Consider the following 20,264-nt stretch of genomic DNA (forward strand, 5'->3'; position numbering starts at 1 on the left):
AATGGGTGAATAGGTGGGTGGGTGAATGGGTGAGTGAGTTAGTGAATGGGCGAGTGAATGGGTGAGTGAGTGGGGGAATGAGGGAATGGGTGAGTGGGTGAGTGAATGGGTGAGTGAGTGGGTGAATGGGCGAATGAATCAGGGGTGAGTGGGTTGAGCGAGTGAGTGGGTAAATGGGTGAGTGAATGGGTGAGTGAATGGGTGAGTGAATGGGTGAATGGGCGGGTGGGTGAATGAGTGAGTGAGTGGGTGAATGGGCGAGTGAATGGGTGAGTGAGTGGGGGAATGAGGGAATGGGTGAGTGGGTGAGTGAATGGGTGAGTGAGTGGGTGAATAGGTGGGTGGGTGAATGGGTGAGTGAGTTGGTGAATGGGCGAGTGAATGGGTGAGTGAGTGGGGGAATGAGGGAATGGGTGAGTGGGTGAGTGAATGGGTGAGTGAATGGGTGAATAGGTGGGTGGGTGAATGGGTGAGTGAGTTGGTGAATGGGCGAGTGAATGGGTGAGTGAGTGGGGGAATGAGGGAATGGGTGAGTGGGTGAGTGAATGGGTGAGTGAGTGGGTGAATAGGTGGGTGGGTGAATGGGTGAGTGAGTTGGTGAATGGGCGAGTGAATGGGTGAGTGAGTGGGGGAATGAGGGAATGGGTGAGTGGGTGAGTGAATGGGTGAGTGAATGGGTGAATAGGTGGGTGGGTGAATGGGTGAGTGAGTTGGTGAATGGGCGAGTGAATGGGTGAGTGAGTGGGGGAATGAGGGAATGGGTGAGTGGGTGAGTGAATGGGTGAGTGAATGGGTGAATAGGTGGGTGGGTGAATGGGTGAGTGAGTTGGTGAATGGGCGAGTGAATGGGTGAGTGAGTGGGGGAATGAGGGAATGGGTGAGTGGGTGAGTGAATGGGTGAGTGAATGGGTGAATAGGTGGGTGGGTGAATGGGTGAGTGAGTTGGTGAATGGGCGAGTGAATGGGTGAGTGAGTGGGGGAATGAGGGAATGGGTGAGTGGGTGAGTGAATGGGTGAGTGAGTGGGTGAATGGGCGAGGGGGTAAGCGTAACGCTGTGTGGAAGCTACCTGGTCTGTCGCTCCGCACAAAGCTTCGGGTCTTCTCGGCCACGGTCATTCCCTCCCTTCTCTACGCTTGTGAAACGTGGACCCCCCTAATGGAGCATCTTCGCCGGTTATAAACATTTAGGCTGGCCTGCCTACGATCCATCCTGGGTTTAACCAGGCTGGATTGTGTGAGGAGCTCACAAATCCTCGAAAGATCTGGACAAAGTCCCATCGGTGAGTTCCTCCGGCCGGCAAGGCTGCGTTGGCTGGGTCATGTAGCCCGCATGCCCAGTCACCACATTCCCGAACAGCTTCTGTTTGGCCGGATCGAGGGGGCTAAACGGGCGCGGTACGGGCTAGAGAAGAGATGGAGTGATGTGGTACAGGAGGACGTGGAGCTGAGTGGACTTGCCGATGACTGGTACCAGCGGTGTCAACATCGGCCTCAGTGGAGGAGGCTCGTGAAGGACGCTACTGGGCAGTTGGAGGCAGTCGCCCTCCAACAACAACGGAGGGCGGAGGAGCGACGCTCACAACAACGAGCGGAGTGCCGGGTGGCTAAAGCACAGCAAGTTGGCACAGTAGGGGGCACAGCTGCTGGTGGTGCCTCTACCACTCATCTCAGTCAACCCATGGCACCTGCTGGGTCTGTCACATGACCTCGTGCACCTAGCCTGGCACAGCAGGGGGTCACAGCTGATGGTGATGCCTCTACCACTCATCTCAGTCGACCCGTGGCACCTGCTGGGTCTGTCACATGACCTCGTGCACCTAGCCTGGCACAGCAGGGGGTCACAGCTGATGGTAATGCCTCTACCACTCATCTCAGTCGACCCGTGGCACCTGCTGGGTCTGTCACGTGACCTCCTCCTGTCAGCAGGCAGCCTCAAAGTGCACCTAGCCTGGCACATGCGCCGTGGTGACGTCACGGTCACTCCGTGTCCAATGGGAAGCGTTGCTTGTGTCGGGGTTAACGTGATTGGGTGAACGGGCACGTGCTGGAGAACAGATGGGATGACGCGTGGCGGTGACGTCATCGCCCGTGGTAACACCGCCACACTGAGGAATGACGTCACCACCAGATTGGCGGTGGCGTCGTCAACGTTGGGACCCCCCCCCCCCACCCGCTGAAAAATGACGTCACCACCAGACTGGCGGTGACGTCATCGCCGTTGGTAACACCACATCCAACCAACTGAAGAAGACGTCACCATCAGACTGACGGTGACATCATCACTGGTGGTAACACCCCCCTCCCCCCCCACTGAGGAATGACGTCAACACCAGACCTGCGATGACGTCATCACGTATGTTAACACCACACCTACTGAGGAATGACGTCACCACCAGACCTCCGATGACGTCATCACGCGTGTTAACACCTCACTACTGAGGAATGACGTCACCACCAGATAGGCGGTTGACGTCATCACGCGTGGGAACACCCCACAGAGGTTTGACGTCATCACGTGTGTTAACACCCCCCCCTACTGAGGAATGACGTCACCACCAGATCTGCGATGACGTCACCACGCGTGGGAACACCCCACAGAGGTTTGACGTCATCACGTGTTAACACACCTACTGAGGAATGACGTCACCACCAGATCTGCGATGACGTCACCACGCGTGGGAACACCCCACAGAGGTTTGACGTCATCACGTGTTAACACACCTACTGAGGAATGACGTCACCACCAGATCTGCGATGACGTCACCACGCGTGGGAACACCCCACAGAGGTTTGACGTCATCACGTGTTAACACACCTACTGAGGAATGACGTCAACACCAGATCTGCGATGACGTCACCACGCGTGTTAACACCCCCTACTGAGGAATGACGTCACCACCAAATCTGCGATGACGTCACCACGCGTGTTAACACCCCCCCTGAGGAATGACGTTATCACCAGATCTGCGATGACGTCATCGCGTATAGTAACACCCCCCCCTACTGAGACATGACGTCACCGCCAGATTGTCGGGTGACGTCACGGGGCGAGAGGTCGCAGCTGGTGGCGCGAGGCGGCAGGCGAGGGGCAGGAGGCGCCAGAGGTGAGGCCCCAACGCCTCTTACACCTCGTCAACAACAACAACAACAACACGTCAACAACAACACTACCTCGTCAACAACAACAACACTACCTCGTCAACAACATCACCTCGTCAACAACAACACCTCGTCAACAACAACAACACCAACTCTTCTTACACCACCACCACCTCGTCAACAACAACAACAACACGTCAACAACAACAACAAGTCATCAACCTCGTCAACACCGACTTCTCTTCCTCCACCTCTACCTCCATCATCACCATCATCACCATCACAAACACCACCATCATCATCACTACCACCACCATCACCACCATTATCACCATCATCACAAACACCATCATCATCACCACCATCATCACCATCACCACCATCATCACCACCATCATCATCATCATCACTACCACCACCCTCACCACCATCATCACCACCATCATCACCATCACAAACACCACCACCATCATCATCACCACCACCATCATCATCATCACCATCATCATCATCATCACTACCACCACCCTCACCACCATCATCACCACCATCATCACCATCACAAACACCACCACCATCATCATCACCACCATCATCACCATCACCACCATCATCACCATCATCATCACCACCATCATCACCATCACCACCATCATCACCATCATCATCACCACCATCATCACCATCACCACCATCATCACCATCATCACAAACACCATCACCACCATCATCCCCATCATCATCATCATCACCATCATCATCACCACCATCATCACCATCACCACCATCACCACCATCATCACCATCACCACCATCACCACCACCATCATCACCACCACCATCATCATCACCATCATCATCATCATCACCATCATCACCACCACCATCACCACCACCATCATCACCACCACCATCATCACCACCATCATCATCACCACCATCATCATCACCACCATCATCATCACCATCATCACCACCATCACCACCATCATCACCACCATCATCACCATCACCTCTACCTCCACCATCACCACCACCTCCACCATCACCACCATCATCACCACCATCATCATCAACAACACCACCATCACCACCATCATCACCACCATCATCACAAACATCATCACCATCATCACCATCAACATCATCATCACCATAATCACCATCATCATCACCATCCCCACCATCATCATCGTCACCACCATCATCACCACCATCACCATCATCACAAACACCACCATCACCACCATCATCATCACCACCACCATCATTATCGTCACCACCACCATCATCATCATCACAAATACCATCATCACCATCACAAACATCATCATCATCACAAATACCATCATCACCATCACAAACATCATCACCATCACAAACATCATCATCATCACCACAAAAACAGCGCACTGTGAGTGTGGAGTGGTGGTGCAGTGGTTAGCGCACTGTGTGTGGGGAGTGGTGGTGCAGTGGTTAGCGCACTGTGTGTGTGAGTAGGGAGTGGTGGTGCAGTGGTTAGCGCACTGTGAGTGTGGAGTGGTGGTGCAGTGGTTAGCGCACTGTGTGTGTGAGTAGGGAGTGGTGGTGCAGTGGTTAGCGCACTGTGTGTGTGTGGGGAGTGGTGGTGCAATGGCTAGCGCACTGTGAGTGTGGAGTGGTGGTGCAGTGGTTAGCGCACTGTGTGTGTGTGGGGAGTGGTGGTGCAATGGCTAGCGCACTGAGTGTGGAGTGGTGGTGCAGTGGTTAGCGCACTGTGAGTGTGTGGGGAGTGGTGGTGCAATGGCTAGCGCACTGTGTGTGGAGTGGTGGTGCAGTGGTTAGCGCACTGTGAGTGTGGAGTGGTGGTGCAGTGGTTAGCGCACTGTGTGTGTGTGGGGAGTGGTGGTGCAGTGGTTAGCGCACTGTGTGTGTGTGTGGGGAGCGGTGGTGCAGTGGTTAGCGCACTGTGTGTGTGTGGAGTGGTGGTGCAATGGCTAGCGCACTGTGTGTGTGTGCGGAACGGTGGTGCAGTGGTTAGCACACTGTGTGTGTATGTGGGGAGTGGCGGTGCAGTGGTTAGCGCACTGTGTGTGTGTGTGGGGAGCGGTGGTGCAGTGGTTAGCGCACTGTGTGTGTATGTGGGGAGTGGCGGTGCAGTGGTTAGCGCACTGTGTGTGTGTGTGTGGGGAGCGGTGGTGCAGTGGTTAGCGCACTGTGTGTGTGTGTATGGGGAGTGGCGGTGCAGTGGTTAGTACACTGTGTGTTTGGGGAGCGGTGGTGCAGTGGTTAGCGCACTGTGTGTGTTTGGGGAGCGGTGGTGCAGTGGTTAGCGCACTGTGTGTGTGTGTGGGGAGTGGCGGTGCAGTGGTTAGCGCACTGTGTGTGTGTGAGTGGGGAGCGGTGGTGCAGTGGTTAGCACACTGTGTATGGGGAGCGGCGGTGCAATGGTTAGCGCACTGTGTGTGAGTGTGGAATGGTGGTGCAGTGGTTATCGCACTGTGTGTGTGGGGAGCGGTGGTGCAGTGGTTAGCACCACACTGCGCTACGAAGCCAGGACAGACCCGAGATCAATTTCCCGCTCAGGGTTCCCGGCGTTCAATCGGTGCCACCGGCGTACAACACTTGGCCCAACAGCCTCAATCAAGGTTACTTAGTGAGGGGTGGGGGTCCTTTGTGTTTGTGTCGTGCGAAGGTCCCTCAAGCGTAGCGAGGGCGGCCCCACTCCAGGGTGGAACCGTGCAGTGATGGTGAGGACCAAGAAGAAGATCACAGGTAGACTCAGCACTGCACCGTAGACTCAACACTGCACCGTAGACTCAACACTGCCCATAGACTCAACACTGCACCATAGACTCAACACTGCACCGTAGACTCAACACTGCACCGTAGACTCAACACTGCACCGTAGACTCAACACTGCACCGTAGACTCAACACTGCACCGTAGACTCAACACTGGCCCATAGACTCAACAATGCACCATAGACTCAACACTGCACCGTAGACTCAACACTGCACCGTAGACTCAACACTGCACTGTAGACTCAACACTGCACCATAGACTCAACACTGCACTGTAGACTCAACACTGCACCGTAGACTCAACACTGCACCGTAGACTCAACACTGCACTGTAGACTCAACACTGCACTGTAGACTCAACACCGCACCGTAGACTCAACACTGCACCGTAGACTCAACACTGCACCGTAGACTCAACACTGCACTGTAGACTCAACACTGCACTGTAGACTCAACACTGCACCGTAGACTCAACACTGCACCGTAGACTCAACACTGCACCGTAGACTCAACACTGCACCGTAGACTCAACACTGCACCGTAGACTCAACACTGCACCGTAGACTCAACACTGCACCGTAGACTCAACACTGCACCGTAGACTCAACACTGCACCGTAGACTCAACACTGCACCGTAGACTCAACACTGCACCGTAGACTCAACACTGCACCGTAGACTCAACACCGTAGACTCAACACCGTAGACTCAACACCGTAGACTCAACACCGTAGACTCAACACTGCACCGTAGACTCAACACTGCACCGTAGACTCAACACTGCACCGTAGACTCAACACTGCACCGTAGACTCAACACTGCACCGTAGACTCAACACTGCACCATAGACTCAACACTGCACCATAGACTCAACACTGCACCATAGACTCAACACTGCACCATAGACTCAACACTGCACCATAGACTCAACACTGCACCATAGACTCAACACTGCACCATAGACTCAACACTGCACCATAGACTCAACACTGCACCGTAGACTCAACACTGCACCGTAGACTCAACATTGATCATAGACTCACACTGCACCATAGACTCAACACTGCACCGTAGACTCAACACTGTTCATAGACTCACACTGCACCATAGACTCAACACCGCACCATAAACTCAACACTGCACCATAGACTCAACACTGCACCGTAGACTCAACACCGTAGACTCAACACCGCCCCATAGACTCAACACCGCACCATAGACTCAGCACTGCATCATAGACTCAACACTGCACCATAGACTCAACACTGCACCATAGACTCAACACTGCACCATAGACTCAACACTGCACCATAGACCCAACGCTACCCATATACTCAACACTGCCCATAGACTCAACACTGCCCATATTCTCAACACTGCAACATAGACTCAACACTGCCCATAGACTCAACACTGCCCATAGACTCAACACTGCCCATAGACTCAACACTGCCCATAGACTCAACACTGCACCATAGACTCAACACTGCACCATAGACTCAACACTGCCCATAGACTCAACACTGCCCATAGACTCAACACTGCCCATAGACTCAACACTGCACCATATTCTCAACACTGCACCATAGACTCAACACTGCACCATAGACTCAACACTGCACCATAGACTCAACACTGCACCATAGACTCAACACTGCACCATAGACCCAACGCTACCCATATACTCAACACTGCCCATAGACTCAACACTGCCCATATTCTCAACACTGCACCATAGACTCAACACTGCACCATAGACTCAACACTGCCCATAGACTCAACACTGCACCATAGACTCAACACTACCCATAGACTCAACACTGCCCATAGACTCACCATAGACTCGACATTGCAACATCCGGTCAAACTCAATCAGTGCAAACGAGACTCCTATGCCGGTCCCTCTTGAGTTTCCGGCAGCGCGGACTCCACCGTAATCGTGGCATCTTCACACAACGGCGCCCGCCTGTGCACTTTGTTCCGAGAGCGCAGCACGGAGTGTGAAGTCCGTGAAACTCGAGCGAGCCAATGAGACTCCAGAGGAGGAGTTGGAGGAGGCTGCCCAAGATTCCTCCGAGTACCTGGACGACGCGGACCAAGGCTACATCAAGATGGAGTTCTCGGACGAGGACGTAGACCAAGGTAAGGGGGGAGAATCGTCGCCGTCAACGCTGTCGGCGGGGGGGGCGAGTGCTCGCCCAATGGGCTTCCCGAGTTGACGGTGGCCTTGGACCAAGGCTGAGAGAACCGTTGCATGTGCGGTGGTGCTGCAGCAGCAGCAGGAGATCGTGGGTTCGATCCCGGACCCTGACGACGCGCCGTTGCCCATGTGGAGTGCTGTTGTCAATGTGGCTGTGTTGAGTCTATGGTGCAGTGTGAGTCTATGGTGCAGTGTTGAGTCTATGGTGCAGTGTTGAGTCTATGGTGCAGTGTTGAGTCTATGGTGCAGTGTTGAGTCTATGGGCAGTGTTGAGTCTATGGTGCAGTGTTGAGTCTATGGTGCAGTGTTGAGTCTATGGTGCAGTGTTGAGTGTATGGGCAGTGTTGAGTCTATGGGCAGTGTTGAGTCTATGGTGCAGTGTTGAGTCTATGGTGCAGTGTTGAGTCTATGGTGCAGTGTTGAGTGTATGGGCAGTGTTGAGTCTATGGGCAGTGTTGAGTCTATGGTGCAGTGTTGAGTCTATGGTACAGTGTTGAGTCTATGGTGCGTTGTTGAGTCTATGGTGCAGTGTTGAGTCTATGGTGCAATGTTGAGTGTATGGGCAGTGTTGAGTCTATGGTGCAGTGTTGAGTCTACGGTGCAGTGTTGAGTCTATGGTGCAATGTTGAGTGTATGGGCAGTGTTGAGTCTATGGTGCAGTGTTGAGTCTACGGTGCAGTGTTGAGTGTATGGGCAGTGTTGAGTCTATGGGCAGTGTTCAGTCTATGGTGCAATGTTGAGTGTATGGGCAGTGTTGAGTCTATGGGCAGTGTTGAGTCTATGGGGCAGTGTTGAGTCTATGGTACAGTGTTGAGTCTATGGTGCGTTGTTGAGTCTATGGCGCAGTGTTGAGTCTATGGGGCAGTGTTGAGTCTATGGTGCAGTGCTAAGTCCATGGGCAGTGTTGAGTCTATGGTGCAGTATTGAGTCTATGGGCAGTGTTGAGTCTATGGCGCAGTGTTGAGTCTATGGGGCAGTGTTGAGTCTATGGTGCGTTGTTGAGTCTATGGGCAGTGTTGAGTCTGTGTTGCAGTGTAGAGTCTATGGTGCAGTGTTGAGTCTATGGTGCAGTGTTGGGTCTATGGGCAGTGTTGAGTTTATGGCGCAGTGTTGAGTCTATGGGGCAGTGTTGAGTCTATGGGGCAGTGTTGAGTCTATGGCACAGTGTTGAGTCAATGGGGCAGTGTTGAGTCTATGGGCAGTGTTGAGTCTATGGGGCAGTGTTGAGTCTATTGTGCAGTGTTGAGTCTATGGTGCGTTGTTGAGTCTATGGCGCAGTGTTGAGTCCATGGGCAGTGTTGAGTCTATGGTGCAGTGTTGAGTCTATGGGCAGTGTTGATTCTATGGGGCAGTGTTGAGTCTATGGCGCAGTGTTGAGTCTATGGGGCAGTGTTGAGTCTATGGTGCAGTGTTGAGTCTGTGTTGCAGTGTAGAGTCTATGGTGCAGTGTTGAGGCTATGGGCAGTGTTGGGTCTATGGTGCGTTGTTGAGTCTATGGGCAGTGTTGAGTCTGTGTTGCAGTGTTGAGTCTATGGGCAGTGTTGAGTCTGTGTTGCAGTGTTGAGTCTATGGGCAGTGTTGGGTCTATGGGCAGTGTTGGTTTTATGGGCAGTGTTGAGTCTGTGTTGCAGTGTTGAGTCTATGGTGCAGTGTTGAGTCTATGGTGCAGTGTTGAGTCTATGTGCAATATTCTTTGGGTCTTTCGATAAAGTCACGTAGATAGGTTCAAAGAAAAAATAATATAACATCATCCTGTTGACGAACGCTTGTGTTGCGATCAAAACGTCGTAGTTTTTTGTTATTTGTAATTTTCTTTTAACCTTTCTACGTGACTTTACCGAAAGACCCAAAGAATATGAATTCCTGCAGTCACGAAAGCTTTAAGTCAAGATCTATGTGCAATGTTTAGTATATAAGCAATGATGCGTCTATGGGCAGTGTTGGGCCTATGGTGCAGTGCTGTGTCTATGGTGCAGTGTTGAGTCTATGGTGCAGTGTTGAGTCTATGGGCAGTGTGAGTCTATGGTGCAGTGTTGAGTCTATGGTACAGTGTTGGGCCTATGGTGCAGTGCTGTGTCTATGGAAGTGTTGGGTTGATGGTGCAGTGTTGAGTCCATAGGCAGTATTGAGTCTATGGTGCAGTGTTGAGTCTATGGTGCAGTGTTGAGTCCATGGTGCAGTGTTGAGTCTATGGTGCAGTGTTGAGTCTATGGTGCAGTGTTGAGTCTATGGTGCAGTGTTGAGTCTATGGTGCAGTGTTGAGTCTATGGTGCAGTGTTGAGTCTACGGTGCAGTGTTGAGTCTATGGTGCAGTGTTGAGTCCATGGTGCAGTGTTGAGTCTATGGTGCAGTGTTGAGTCCATGGTGCAGTGTTGAGTCCATGGTGCAGTGTTGAGTCTATGGTGCAGTGTTGAGTCTATGGGGCAGTGTTGAGTCTGTGGTGCAGTGTTGAGTCTGTGGTGCAGTGTTGAGTCTATGGGGCAGTGTTGAGTCTATGGTGCAGTGTTGAGTCTGTGGTGCAGTGTTGAGTCTGTGGTGCAGTGTTGAGTCTATGGGGCAGTGTTGAGTCTATGGGGCAGTGTTGAGTCTATGGTGCAGTGTTGAGTCTGTGGTGCAGTGTTGAGTCTATGGTGCAGTGTTGAGTCCATGGTGCAGTGTTGAGTCCATGGTGCAGTGTTGAGTCTATGGTGCAGTGTTGAGTCTATGGGGCAGTGTTGAGTCTGTGGTGCAGTGTTGAGTCTGTGGTGCAGTGTTGAGTCCATGGTGCAGTGTTGAGTCCATGGTGCAGTGTTGAGTCTATGGTGCAGTGTTGAGTCTATGGTGCAGTGTTGAGTCTATGGTGCAGTGTTGAGTCTGTGGTGCAGTGTTGAGTCTGTGGTGCAGTGTTGAGTCTATGGTGCAGTGTTGAGTCTATGGTGCAGTGTTGAGTCTATGGTGCAGTGTTGAGTCTATGGTGCAGTGTTGAGTCTATGGTGCAGTGTTGAGTCTATGGTGCAGTGTTGAGTCTATGGTGCAGTGTTGAGTCTATGGTGCAGTGTTGAGTCCTATGGTGCAGTGTTGAGTCTATGGTGCAGTGTTGAGTCTATGGGTGCAGTGTTGAGTCTGTGGTGCAGTGTTGAGTCTATGGTGCAGTGTTGAGTCTATGGTGCAGTGTTGAGTCTATGGTGCAGTGGTGAGTCTATGGTGCAGTGTTGAGTCTATGGTGCAGTGTTGAGTCTATGGTGCAATGTTGAGTCTATGGGTAGTGTTGAGTCTATGGTGCAGTGTTGAGTCTATGATGCAGTGTTGAGTCTATGGTGCAGTGTTGAGTCTATGGTGCAGTGTTGAGTCTGTGATGCAGTGTTGAGTCTATGGTGCAGTGTTGAGTCTATGGTGCAGTGTTGAGTCTGTGATGCAGTGTTGAGTCTATGGTGCAGTGTTGAGTCTATGGTGCAGTGTTGAGTCTATGATGCAGTGTTGAGTCTATGGTGCAGTGTTGAGTCTATGGTGCAGTGTTGAGTCTATGGTGCAGTGTTGAGTCTATGGTGCAGTGTTGAGTCTGTGATGCAGTGTTGAGTCTATGGTGCAGTGTTGAGTCTATGGTGCAGTGTTGAGTCTGTGATGCAGTGTTGAGTCTATGGTGCAGTGTTGAGTCTATGGTGCAGTGTTGACTTTGTGCTTCATCGCTAACCACCACCACCACCGCCAGCACCGCCTAACGCTCCCCGCGCTGTCCCGCAGACGAGGCGGCAGCGGCGGCGGTGGGCCCGCTGTGCGAGCGCTGCAAGAAGGACGGTGTGGGCACGGCACGGGGCCGTCTCGGCGCCCACGGCCAGCAGAGCCGACGCGCCTGCGCGCACTGCGGCAAGTCCCTGCACGGCGCCACCTGGTCCATCAACCGGCAGCAGAGGAGGAGGACGGCGACGACGGTCGAGGAGCGGCGACTGCGCTCGGCCCGGGCGTCCGGCAAGGTCTCCGCGCAGGCCAACTCGAGCAGCAGCAGTAGCAGCAGCAGCAGCGTCAGCAGCGGCAGCAGCAGCAGCGGCGGGGGCAGCGGCGGCAGCGGCAAGCCGGCGAGCGCGGCGCAGAAGGTGACGAGCGTCACGAGCGAGGTGAGGCACGTTTGCGACGAGTGCGGAAAGCTCTTCTCGCACTACTTCAAGCTGAAGCGCCACGTCAAGACCCACACGGGCGAGAAGCCCTTCTCCTGCAAGGAGTGCGGCCGCGGGTTCACGCGTCGCGCCGTGCTGGAGACGCACGCCAAGATGCACACCGGCGAACGCCCGCACTCGTGCGCCGAGTGCGGGCGGGCGTTCCTGCACGCGTCGTCGCTGCGCGTGCACGCCAAGAAGCACTCGGGCGAGCGGCCCTTCTCGTGCGGCGAGTGCGGCAAGGGCTTCACGCAGCGCTGCATCCTGGACGCGCACGCCAAGATCCACACGGGCGAGAGGCCGCACGTGTGCGAGGTGTGCGGCCGCGGTTTCCTGCACGCCTCCTCGCTCAAGGCGCACGCTCAGAAGCACACGGGCGAAAGGCCGCACGCGTGCCCCGAGTGCGGCAAGGGCTTCGCGCAGCGCTCCCACCTCAAGAGGCACGCTCGATCCCACTCGGGCGAGAGGCCGCACGTTTGCGACGAGTGCGGAAAGGCGTTCACGCGGCCCTCCATCCTGGCGACGCACGCGCGCACCCACACGGGCGAGTGGCCGCACGCGTGCGACGAGTGCGGGAAAGGCTTCGCGCACCGCTACAACCTGGAGACCCACTACAGGACCCACACGGGCGAGAAGCCGCACGTGTGCAAGGAGTGCGGCAAGGGCTTCTCCTGGATCAACAACCTCAAGAGGCATTCAAAAACGCACTCCGTCGACTGGAGCAATTGAGAGTCGGGACGGCTGGCCGGGTGGCCGGGGGGCGGAGGGGTGGTCGGGCGGTGACGGTGGTGGTGGTGGTGGTGGCCGGACGGTGGTGGTGGTGGCCGGACGGTGGTGGTGGTGGCCGGACGGTGGTGGTGGTGGCCGGACGGTGGTGGTGGTGGCCGGACGGTGGTGGTGGTGGCCAGGTGGTGGTGGTGGTGGCCAGGTGGTGGTGGTGGTGGCCAGGTGGTGGTGGTAGTGGCCAGGTGGTGGTGGTGGTGGCCAGGCGGTGGTGGTGGTGGTGGTGGCCAGGTGGTGGTGGTGGTGGTAGCGGCCGGGGGCAGGGCTTTGTTGGAGAAGGAATCCCAACGAAGGAATTGGCGTGAATCGCTAAAGTGACTGGCGGTCAACGGGGGCGCCTGCCCGAATTCCGGATTCTAAATGACATCTGAAAGATCCGCAAATGATTTTTCGCCCCCCGCCCCCTCATTTGCAAAATGTTGTACGAACCGCCGAGACGAAGCCACCACCTCGTGTCCGTCACGCGAAGAGACGCGCCAGAGCGCGCTGCGTCCCGAACCGTGTCGGGACAAAACCAAATCTGGGCGGGTTTTGCGACCTCCACCTCTTCCCCCGGTGTTCTCGTTGCGCTGCGGAGCCGAGCTCGACCCTGGACCTGACGCTGCCGAGGTTACGGCCGCCGCCCTGCTGAGGTCGCCCTGCTGCAAGCGCCGAGGATGAGGTGGCATGTCGAGCGGAACGCCGCGGGGAACTTGACCGCCAGCGGCGGGGAACTTGACCGCCAGCGGCGGTGAACGTTGCGGTTGTGGCCGCAGTGGAGAGAGAGCGGACGTAGCACCCATGCGGTCTTTGACTCTGTGAAAAGCACCTCAGGGTCGAGGCGAAGACGACCCATGCAGAAGCTGCAGCAGCAGTCCGCACAGCGGCAGCAGAGTTTTACAGCAGCGGCCAATGTGTGTAGCAGCTGCGGATTGAGCAGCAGCTGATAATTAACTTCTAGCAGTGACAGAAGCAGATTCTGCGGCAGCGCAAACGATTGGGACAGCAACCGCTGCCAGGAGCAGATTATGCAGCCGCGGGAATATTGTGCATCCACGGATATTTACCAGCAGCTGCTGCTGCTGCTGCGGCCGCAGCAGAATCTGCGGTTGTGTGAAGCGTCGCGTGGCATCCGGCCCGCGCGTCGTGACGATGCCGGACGAGGGTCGAAAAGTCACAAGCGCCATCAACCAAACACACTGTGGGGAACGTGATTCACGCGTCCACGGCTGCGGGCGCCTTCAGCGTAAATGCTGCCGGGTTTCCCGGCTTGTGATTGGTAGCGAGAGCACGTCACACCAAAGCATTGTGGGCCCCATAGCATGGCTGAGGTGGTGTAAAAAAACAAAAAAAGTGTTCACTGCATTTTCCGGATCGTACGAAGATGCACTTTTTCCCTCCCCTGTGTTTTAGACCTTGAACGTTGCCCGGTGGGTGTCTTATAATCCGGTACGTGTGTGCGAGAGTGTGCGGGGAGTGGTGGCACATTGCTTAGCTGAGTTCTGTTACCAATAACGGTGACTGCGAATACCTGGACCCGGTCCTAGATCTCTTCCCCCCCCCTGCGTCGAATAGTCCTCAAATGAGTACCTGGTGCGGTATGTGTAGTCAACCTCGTCGCCAGTGAGACATAGGCGGCCCGGGCGTGGTGTTAAGCACACCATCCCTCCTCGTGTGCTGCACTTACCATAGCAGGCGCTCGCTCGCAACGCTCGTCCCAACAGCCTGTTGCAGGCAACGCGGGGGAATGAGGCCAGGTCTGTGCAACTTTGTTGACGTCGGGCACACGTTTAGGTGTGCCTTGCACGTCCTAACAGCCTGTTGCAGGCAACGCGGGGAATGAGGCCAGGTCTGTGCAACTTTGTCGATGTGGGGCGCACGTTTGGGGTGTGCCTTGCACGTCCCAACAGCCTGTTGCAGGCAACGCGGGGGAATGAGGCCAGGTCTGTGCAACTTTGTTGATGTCGGGCACACGTTTGGGGTGTGCCTTGCTTTACCGGAGGGGTCTTCCGATCCGGAATGAGAGGAGTGTTAAGGCGGTCGAGAGGATTGTGAAAATGGCAAGGTCAGGCCCGTGATTGGTTTTGGCCTCTCGACGCACGTGGAAGTCGATCTGTGGCGTTTGCCACCCTCTTGAAACTTGTAGCGGTGTATAACAACCGACGATAATCTTGCACGAATTTAAACATAAGATTCGTGAAATTGCCTGATCGATTGATTGCATGCATTGTGAAGCATAAGACTTTGATTTGTTTTTGCCGAATCTGTATGACATGAATATTAACATGCGCGCACACTCACGGGTGTGTGCTCGGTTGTAATTATCTTTTGGGATCGTTTTTTTTTAAGTTTTTGAGGAAGGTGCTGACCTTGTGACGGAAGCTCGCTCCCGAGTGTGGGCAAGATCTCAAATCGGATTGAATTTTTTTGCAATCGCTCCTGCTGAGCACAGGTGCCAAGGCTCCAACACGCCACGCGACCAGCAACAAACAGTACCTCTTGAAGGTGTCGTATATGAGAGTGTTAATACGTTTCTTGAATTGACCGAGGTTACTGTTGAAAACTTTGGGATGATGGGGGGGGGGAATTGAGGCAGCGATGATGATGATGATGATGGGAGGAGGGAATTCCAAAGTGGAACAGTGCGAGGGATGAAGCATACGAAGAAGTGTTTGTGACTTGTCGTGTGGTACGTGAGTGAATTACGGAGCGGGTGGGTGAGTGAGTGAGTGAGTGGACGGGTGGGTTTGTGAGTTGTTGTGATCGGCAGTGCGGTCGTTGGACAATGTGATGGGTGAGTTGAAACAGTCTGGTGGACCGGGTCCTCAACATGGATAGAGAAATTAATGGGTGAGCTTCACGGAATTAGTGGCCCCCATGTGTTGTTTTGAGAGAGGTCAAAAGAGGCAGACGTTGGCCCTAGAAGATGGCCTCAGAGCTAAATCTGAATCCCCTTGAAACTCTGTTAGACTTAACGAAATTAAATATCATTTATTGCAATACACACACTGGGACCCCAAACAAAGACAACAAACTGGACCGAATTATAATTCTAGTGGAAGAAACTGCCATTGCCAGTCTGTCCAACTCAACTGACTGGTTTGTTACTTGATGTATTAGACCTCTCCTTAAGTTCGTGGGAGACTCTTTAGCGGATTTGCCGAACATTTGGCTTGTGTGGTTTCTCCCAAGAGAAAGCTGGCGAATGTCACACAGCCATCGGCAATGGACCGTGTTTCGGTTGGGATCGTATCTCATTAGCAGCGACACCTTTAGATGTTTTACAGGAAGGCGGATGGATGCAGAAATACCACTTGTAATTTGGTACAGCATGCTGCCACAGAGATTGGCAACGGACTTTTGGAACGGCGACACGACTTTTAAATTGACGGCTGGGTTCATTGGGTGTTCAGCCACGTTGGTTGTCGGCCGATGAGTTGCTTTGTTGCCACTGTTCAGCGGTCTTGGTGGATGACAGCCACCCATGATGTTTGTTCTACTCCGCGTGGATCATAGTGGCACTGGTGAGATGTTAGACAATACGGGGTAGGGCAAGAGTCGGTGAACGCGTGGGAGAGAGAAAGAGGCTAACGCAGGTACGGCCCCCATCACCAGAGGTCGCAACCGGGTACCCGTACCCAGCCGGGTACGGGTAGCCGTTTGCTGACCCTGGTGCGGCCGGGTACGGGTAGACTGTGAGTCACTGGTGAGTCACCGTTTGTCACTCATTTCCCAACGTCTTGTCTCTTCTCACAATCCAAGTTCCTAGAATCAACCCACCCACGCCTGCAAAATGGCTTCATCCCAGAGGTCGCAATCAGATACCCGATACCCGTACCCTTCCCGTACCCGGCCGGGTACGGGTAGGGTACGGGTACCCGTTTGCGACCCTGGTGCGGCCGGGTACGGGTAAGGAATCAAAACCCGTTTGTGACCTCTGCCCATCGCCCTTTGAGGCCATTTGTCCATGAGTTTTGGTGCAGTTGGGTTTGGCAACTTGCGGGTGTATAAGGTCAGGTGATGGCCAGGGGCCAGAGTACAGAACGTGCTCCGACGTCGTAGCAATGTCGTAAGTTCGGTTTGAGATCCGATTTTCTCTTAACTCAAGTAAGTAGAGCATTGCGACGATGATTCTTGCGTTTGGTCTGGAGCTCTCGTAACAACAATAACAAATCAGCTTGGATTTACAGAGCGATGACGTTGTTTGAGGGTTGTCTTGACAAGCGATTGGTCCAGTGAGAGTGATGATGCAATCCCTAGCAACGTGGACACGATGCTGAGGGATGTCTTGACCAGCGATTGGTCCAGTGGGAGTGATGATGCAGTCCCTAGCAACGGCTCTTACGAGTGTATGGTTGTCAGGATCTCAATACGACACCCATTCTTTGACTTTGGATACGTTTTTTCACTTGTGACATTTCATGACCGTACTATAATTTTAGACGGCCAGTCTGGGGTCGTGGGAGTGATGACGGGATGCCGAACAACGGGTAGTTCGGGAGTTGAGAGAGTTGCGATCTCACTAGGACTTATCACATGTAACTTTAAGGAGTTACTATATCGCTACCAGACTCTCCTTGGAACCTCATTTGCCAGTCAAAATATGATATTGTTTTTTTACCCTTCTATCTGGCAACAAAACTGACACCTTTTAATAAGGAGTCATGTTTACATAGACCACAATACCTGCAGTCATAATGCAAACAAAAAAACATAAATCTGATAATGTGCACTGTCCTTGAAGTTGATTGGTCCACACCCGAGACAGCTTTCCTTAGAGCCTAGTCTCACATGGGTTGGACCAGATGACGCCAAAAGACGCCAAAAGGCGTCATCTGGTCCAACCCATGTGAGACTAGGCTCTAAGGAAAGCTGTCTCGGGTGTGGACCAATCAACTTCAAGGACAGTGCACATTATCAGAGTTATGTTTTTTATTTTTGTTTGCATTATGACCGCAGGTATTGTGGTCTATGTAAACATGACTCCTTGTAAAAAGGTGTCAGTTTTGTTGCCAGATAGAAGGGTAAAAAAACTATTATCAGACTCTCCTTTTTACATTGCTTTGACTTACAATCAGTTTTCTCCTAAGCAACGGATCTTGTTTGAGTTAAGAGAGTTACGATTTCACCACTACGTCATATGTAAGTTCAAGTAATAACATTCTCACTACGACACACTCGTTTTACATTACTTTGATTTACGATCAGTTTTCTCTTAAGGAATCTTACTTGCGTTAAGAGTTAACATCTCACTACGACATAGGTAAGTTTAAGGAGTTTCAATCTCACTACAATGCGCTATACTTTTACCTGACTTTGACTTGCGATCAGTTGTCTCTTCAGCAAGGACTCTTACTTTAGAGTTATGACCTATATAAGTTTTAAGGAGTTATGATCACACTACAACGTCCCGTTCCACAGTTCTTTGACTTACGATTCGCCTTCTCTTCCGACAGTTTTGATCGTACTGTCATTTGTAGCCTGCCAGACTTACCGCAAATCTTCAGGGCATTTGATGTACTCTAGCCCCAGAGGTAGGTTAACAGGCGGGGCGGTGAGAGTAAATCTACAATATGGAAAGAAGAAAAGCAAAGCAGATTGGTCGTGATGTGGAGGGCTGTGGCCAGGCATTGTTTGGGTAGCAGTAATCTTATTTATATTGATTTATTTTGTTCTCTTTAACTGGGGTTGCCGGCTTTCTATTGGCGCCATAGCCCACACTCGTCCAACGCAAACAGTAGATTTATCAAACGGCGACGCGTGATGCAAATCTCTCGCGATAAGATACGATCCCCTTCCATTACGTCTGGCAGGGTGGAAGAGTAGGCCAATTATACCCCCCCCTCCCCCCCCTTAGAGTTTCCTCTTGTGAATGCTCCTTCCATAAGGAGCAGCGTGAGTGGGCAGTTACAGGTCTGAAACCTCTACGATACGATATTACATTTCGCGACTTTACGGTTATCGCGATATCGCTTGCCCATGAACGACTCTGTAAATTGTGTTTCACGATTCGTGTCGTGTTTATGTGATTTGCTGTTCTGCCCCACGAATAAAGATTCACGTGCGAGGTCAATTAAATCACAGTTCATGCAACACAAGCCTCCCACGAGTCATCTGTCATTGTGGTGATGTCCTAACCCGCTTCGTGCATGTTTGTCGTCGTCGTCGGCAGTAGTCCCTCTTGGTTCGAGGATGATGTCCATCAAGTTCCCTGGCGGCTCTTAAGGTGGCTGACTAGTCCCAATTGTGGATCTGCAGTTGGATCTTTGGGCATGAGGAGCACGCGGTCTCCAAGGTTGGAAGTGGGGCGATCCGCAGTGCCCCGTTGGCTTCTTTTACTTTCTTTTTTGGCGGCGATTCAAACTTCGGCGTCGAGCAGAGGTCCCAACCGGGTACCCGATACCCGTACCCTACCCGATACCCGGCTACCCATACCCGGCCGGGTACGGGTACCCGTTTGCGACCCTGGTGCTGCCGGGTACGGGTAGGCTGTGAGTAACTGGTGAGTCGCCGTTTGTCACTCATTTCCCAACGTCTTGTCTCTTATCACAATTCAAGTTCCTAGAATCAACCCACCCGCGCCTGCAACATGGCTTCATCCCAGAGGTCGCAATCGGGTAGCCGTACCCTATCAGATACCCAGCCGGGTACGGGTAGCCGGGTATCGGGTAGGGTTACGGGTACCCGTTTTCGACCCTGGTGCGGCCGGGTACGGGTAAGGAATCAAAACCCGTTTGCGACCTCTGCACCATCCCCCCTTTGTCTCCTCAATGGGCAATGTTTATTTACACCGCACCAGGTACTCATTTTTGAAGCTGAAAATCGACCCAGGGGAGGTCCAGGACCGGTTCCCATAAAAGCTATCGCTGTTGTTGGTCTTGGCCATGAGCAGGAATCGAAATTTGGAATCTGCCGGGTTCGTAACGCAGCACTAACCGCTGCGCCACCGCTCCCCACACACTGTCAGTCACTATAGAGAATACATTAAACGATACTGGTAGTAACCTCTTGGTTCCACCAGCCCACAGGGGATTATTCTGTCCGTCCGTCGTGCATCCAAGAATGGGAGGGGTGGGGCTGGGTGGAGAGGGGAGGGGCTGGGTGGGGAGGGTGGGGATGGGCTGGGTGGGGAGGGGCTGGGTGGAGAGGGTGGGGCTGGGAGGGTGGGGATGGGCTGGGTGGGGAGGGGCTGGTCACCCCATGGTGCCCTTATAAAACTCAACGTTTAACCTACTCACGCCGGCTTGTGCCCGCCCTCACAGTCGGCCATATTTGCGGAATACACCACGC

The 20,264-nt window shown here is 53.4% G+C and overlaps 1 protein-coding gene across 1 annotated transcript; it reads left to right on the forward strand.

Moving 5' to 3' along the window:
- The first annotated feature begins 3,032 nt into the window (after positions 1 to 3,032).
- On the forward strand, positions 3,033 to 13,115 carry LOC133360760 (zinc finger protein 771-like). The gene is made up of 4 exons (XM_061579615.1): positions 3,033 to 3,105; positions 5,775 to 5,854; positions 7,875 to 8,024; positions 11,803 to 13,115. The coding sequence occupies exons 2-4, from the start codon at positions 5,827 to 5,829 to the stop codon at positions 12,939 to 12,941; spliced, it is 1,317 nt and encodes a 438-aa protein (XP_061435599.1). The 5' UTR covers positions 3,033 to 3,105; positions 5,775 to 5,826; the 3' UTR covers positions 12,942 to 13,115.
- Positions 13,116 to 20,264: the final 7,149 nt, after the last annotated feature.

Source organism: Lethenteron reissneri, chromosome 69 (assembly GCF_015708825.2).
Source record: "Lethenteron reissneri isolate LAM-NWPU_2019-01 chromosome 69, ASM1570882v1, whole genome shotgun sequence".
NCBI classification, from domain to species: domain Eukaryota; kingdom Metazoa; phylum Chordata; class Hyperoartia; order Petromyzontiformes; family Petromyzontidae; genus Lethenteron; species Lethenteron reissneri.

Coding starts and splice junctions, on each gene's coding strand:
- LOC133360760 (XM_061579615.1), top strand. CDS start 5,827: ATGGTGAGGACCAAGAAGAAGATCACAG. Junction 5,855..7,874: donor GACCAAGAAGAAGATCACAG/GTAGACTCAGCA, acceptor CCGAGAGCGCAG/CACGGAGTGTGAAGTCCGTG. Junction 8,025..11,802: donor GGACGAGGACGTAGACCAAG/GTAAGGGGGGAG, acceptor GCTGTCCCGCAG/ACGAGGCGGCAGCGGCGGCG.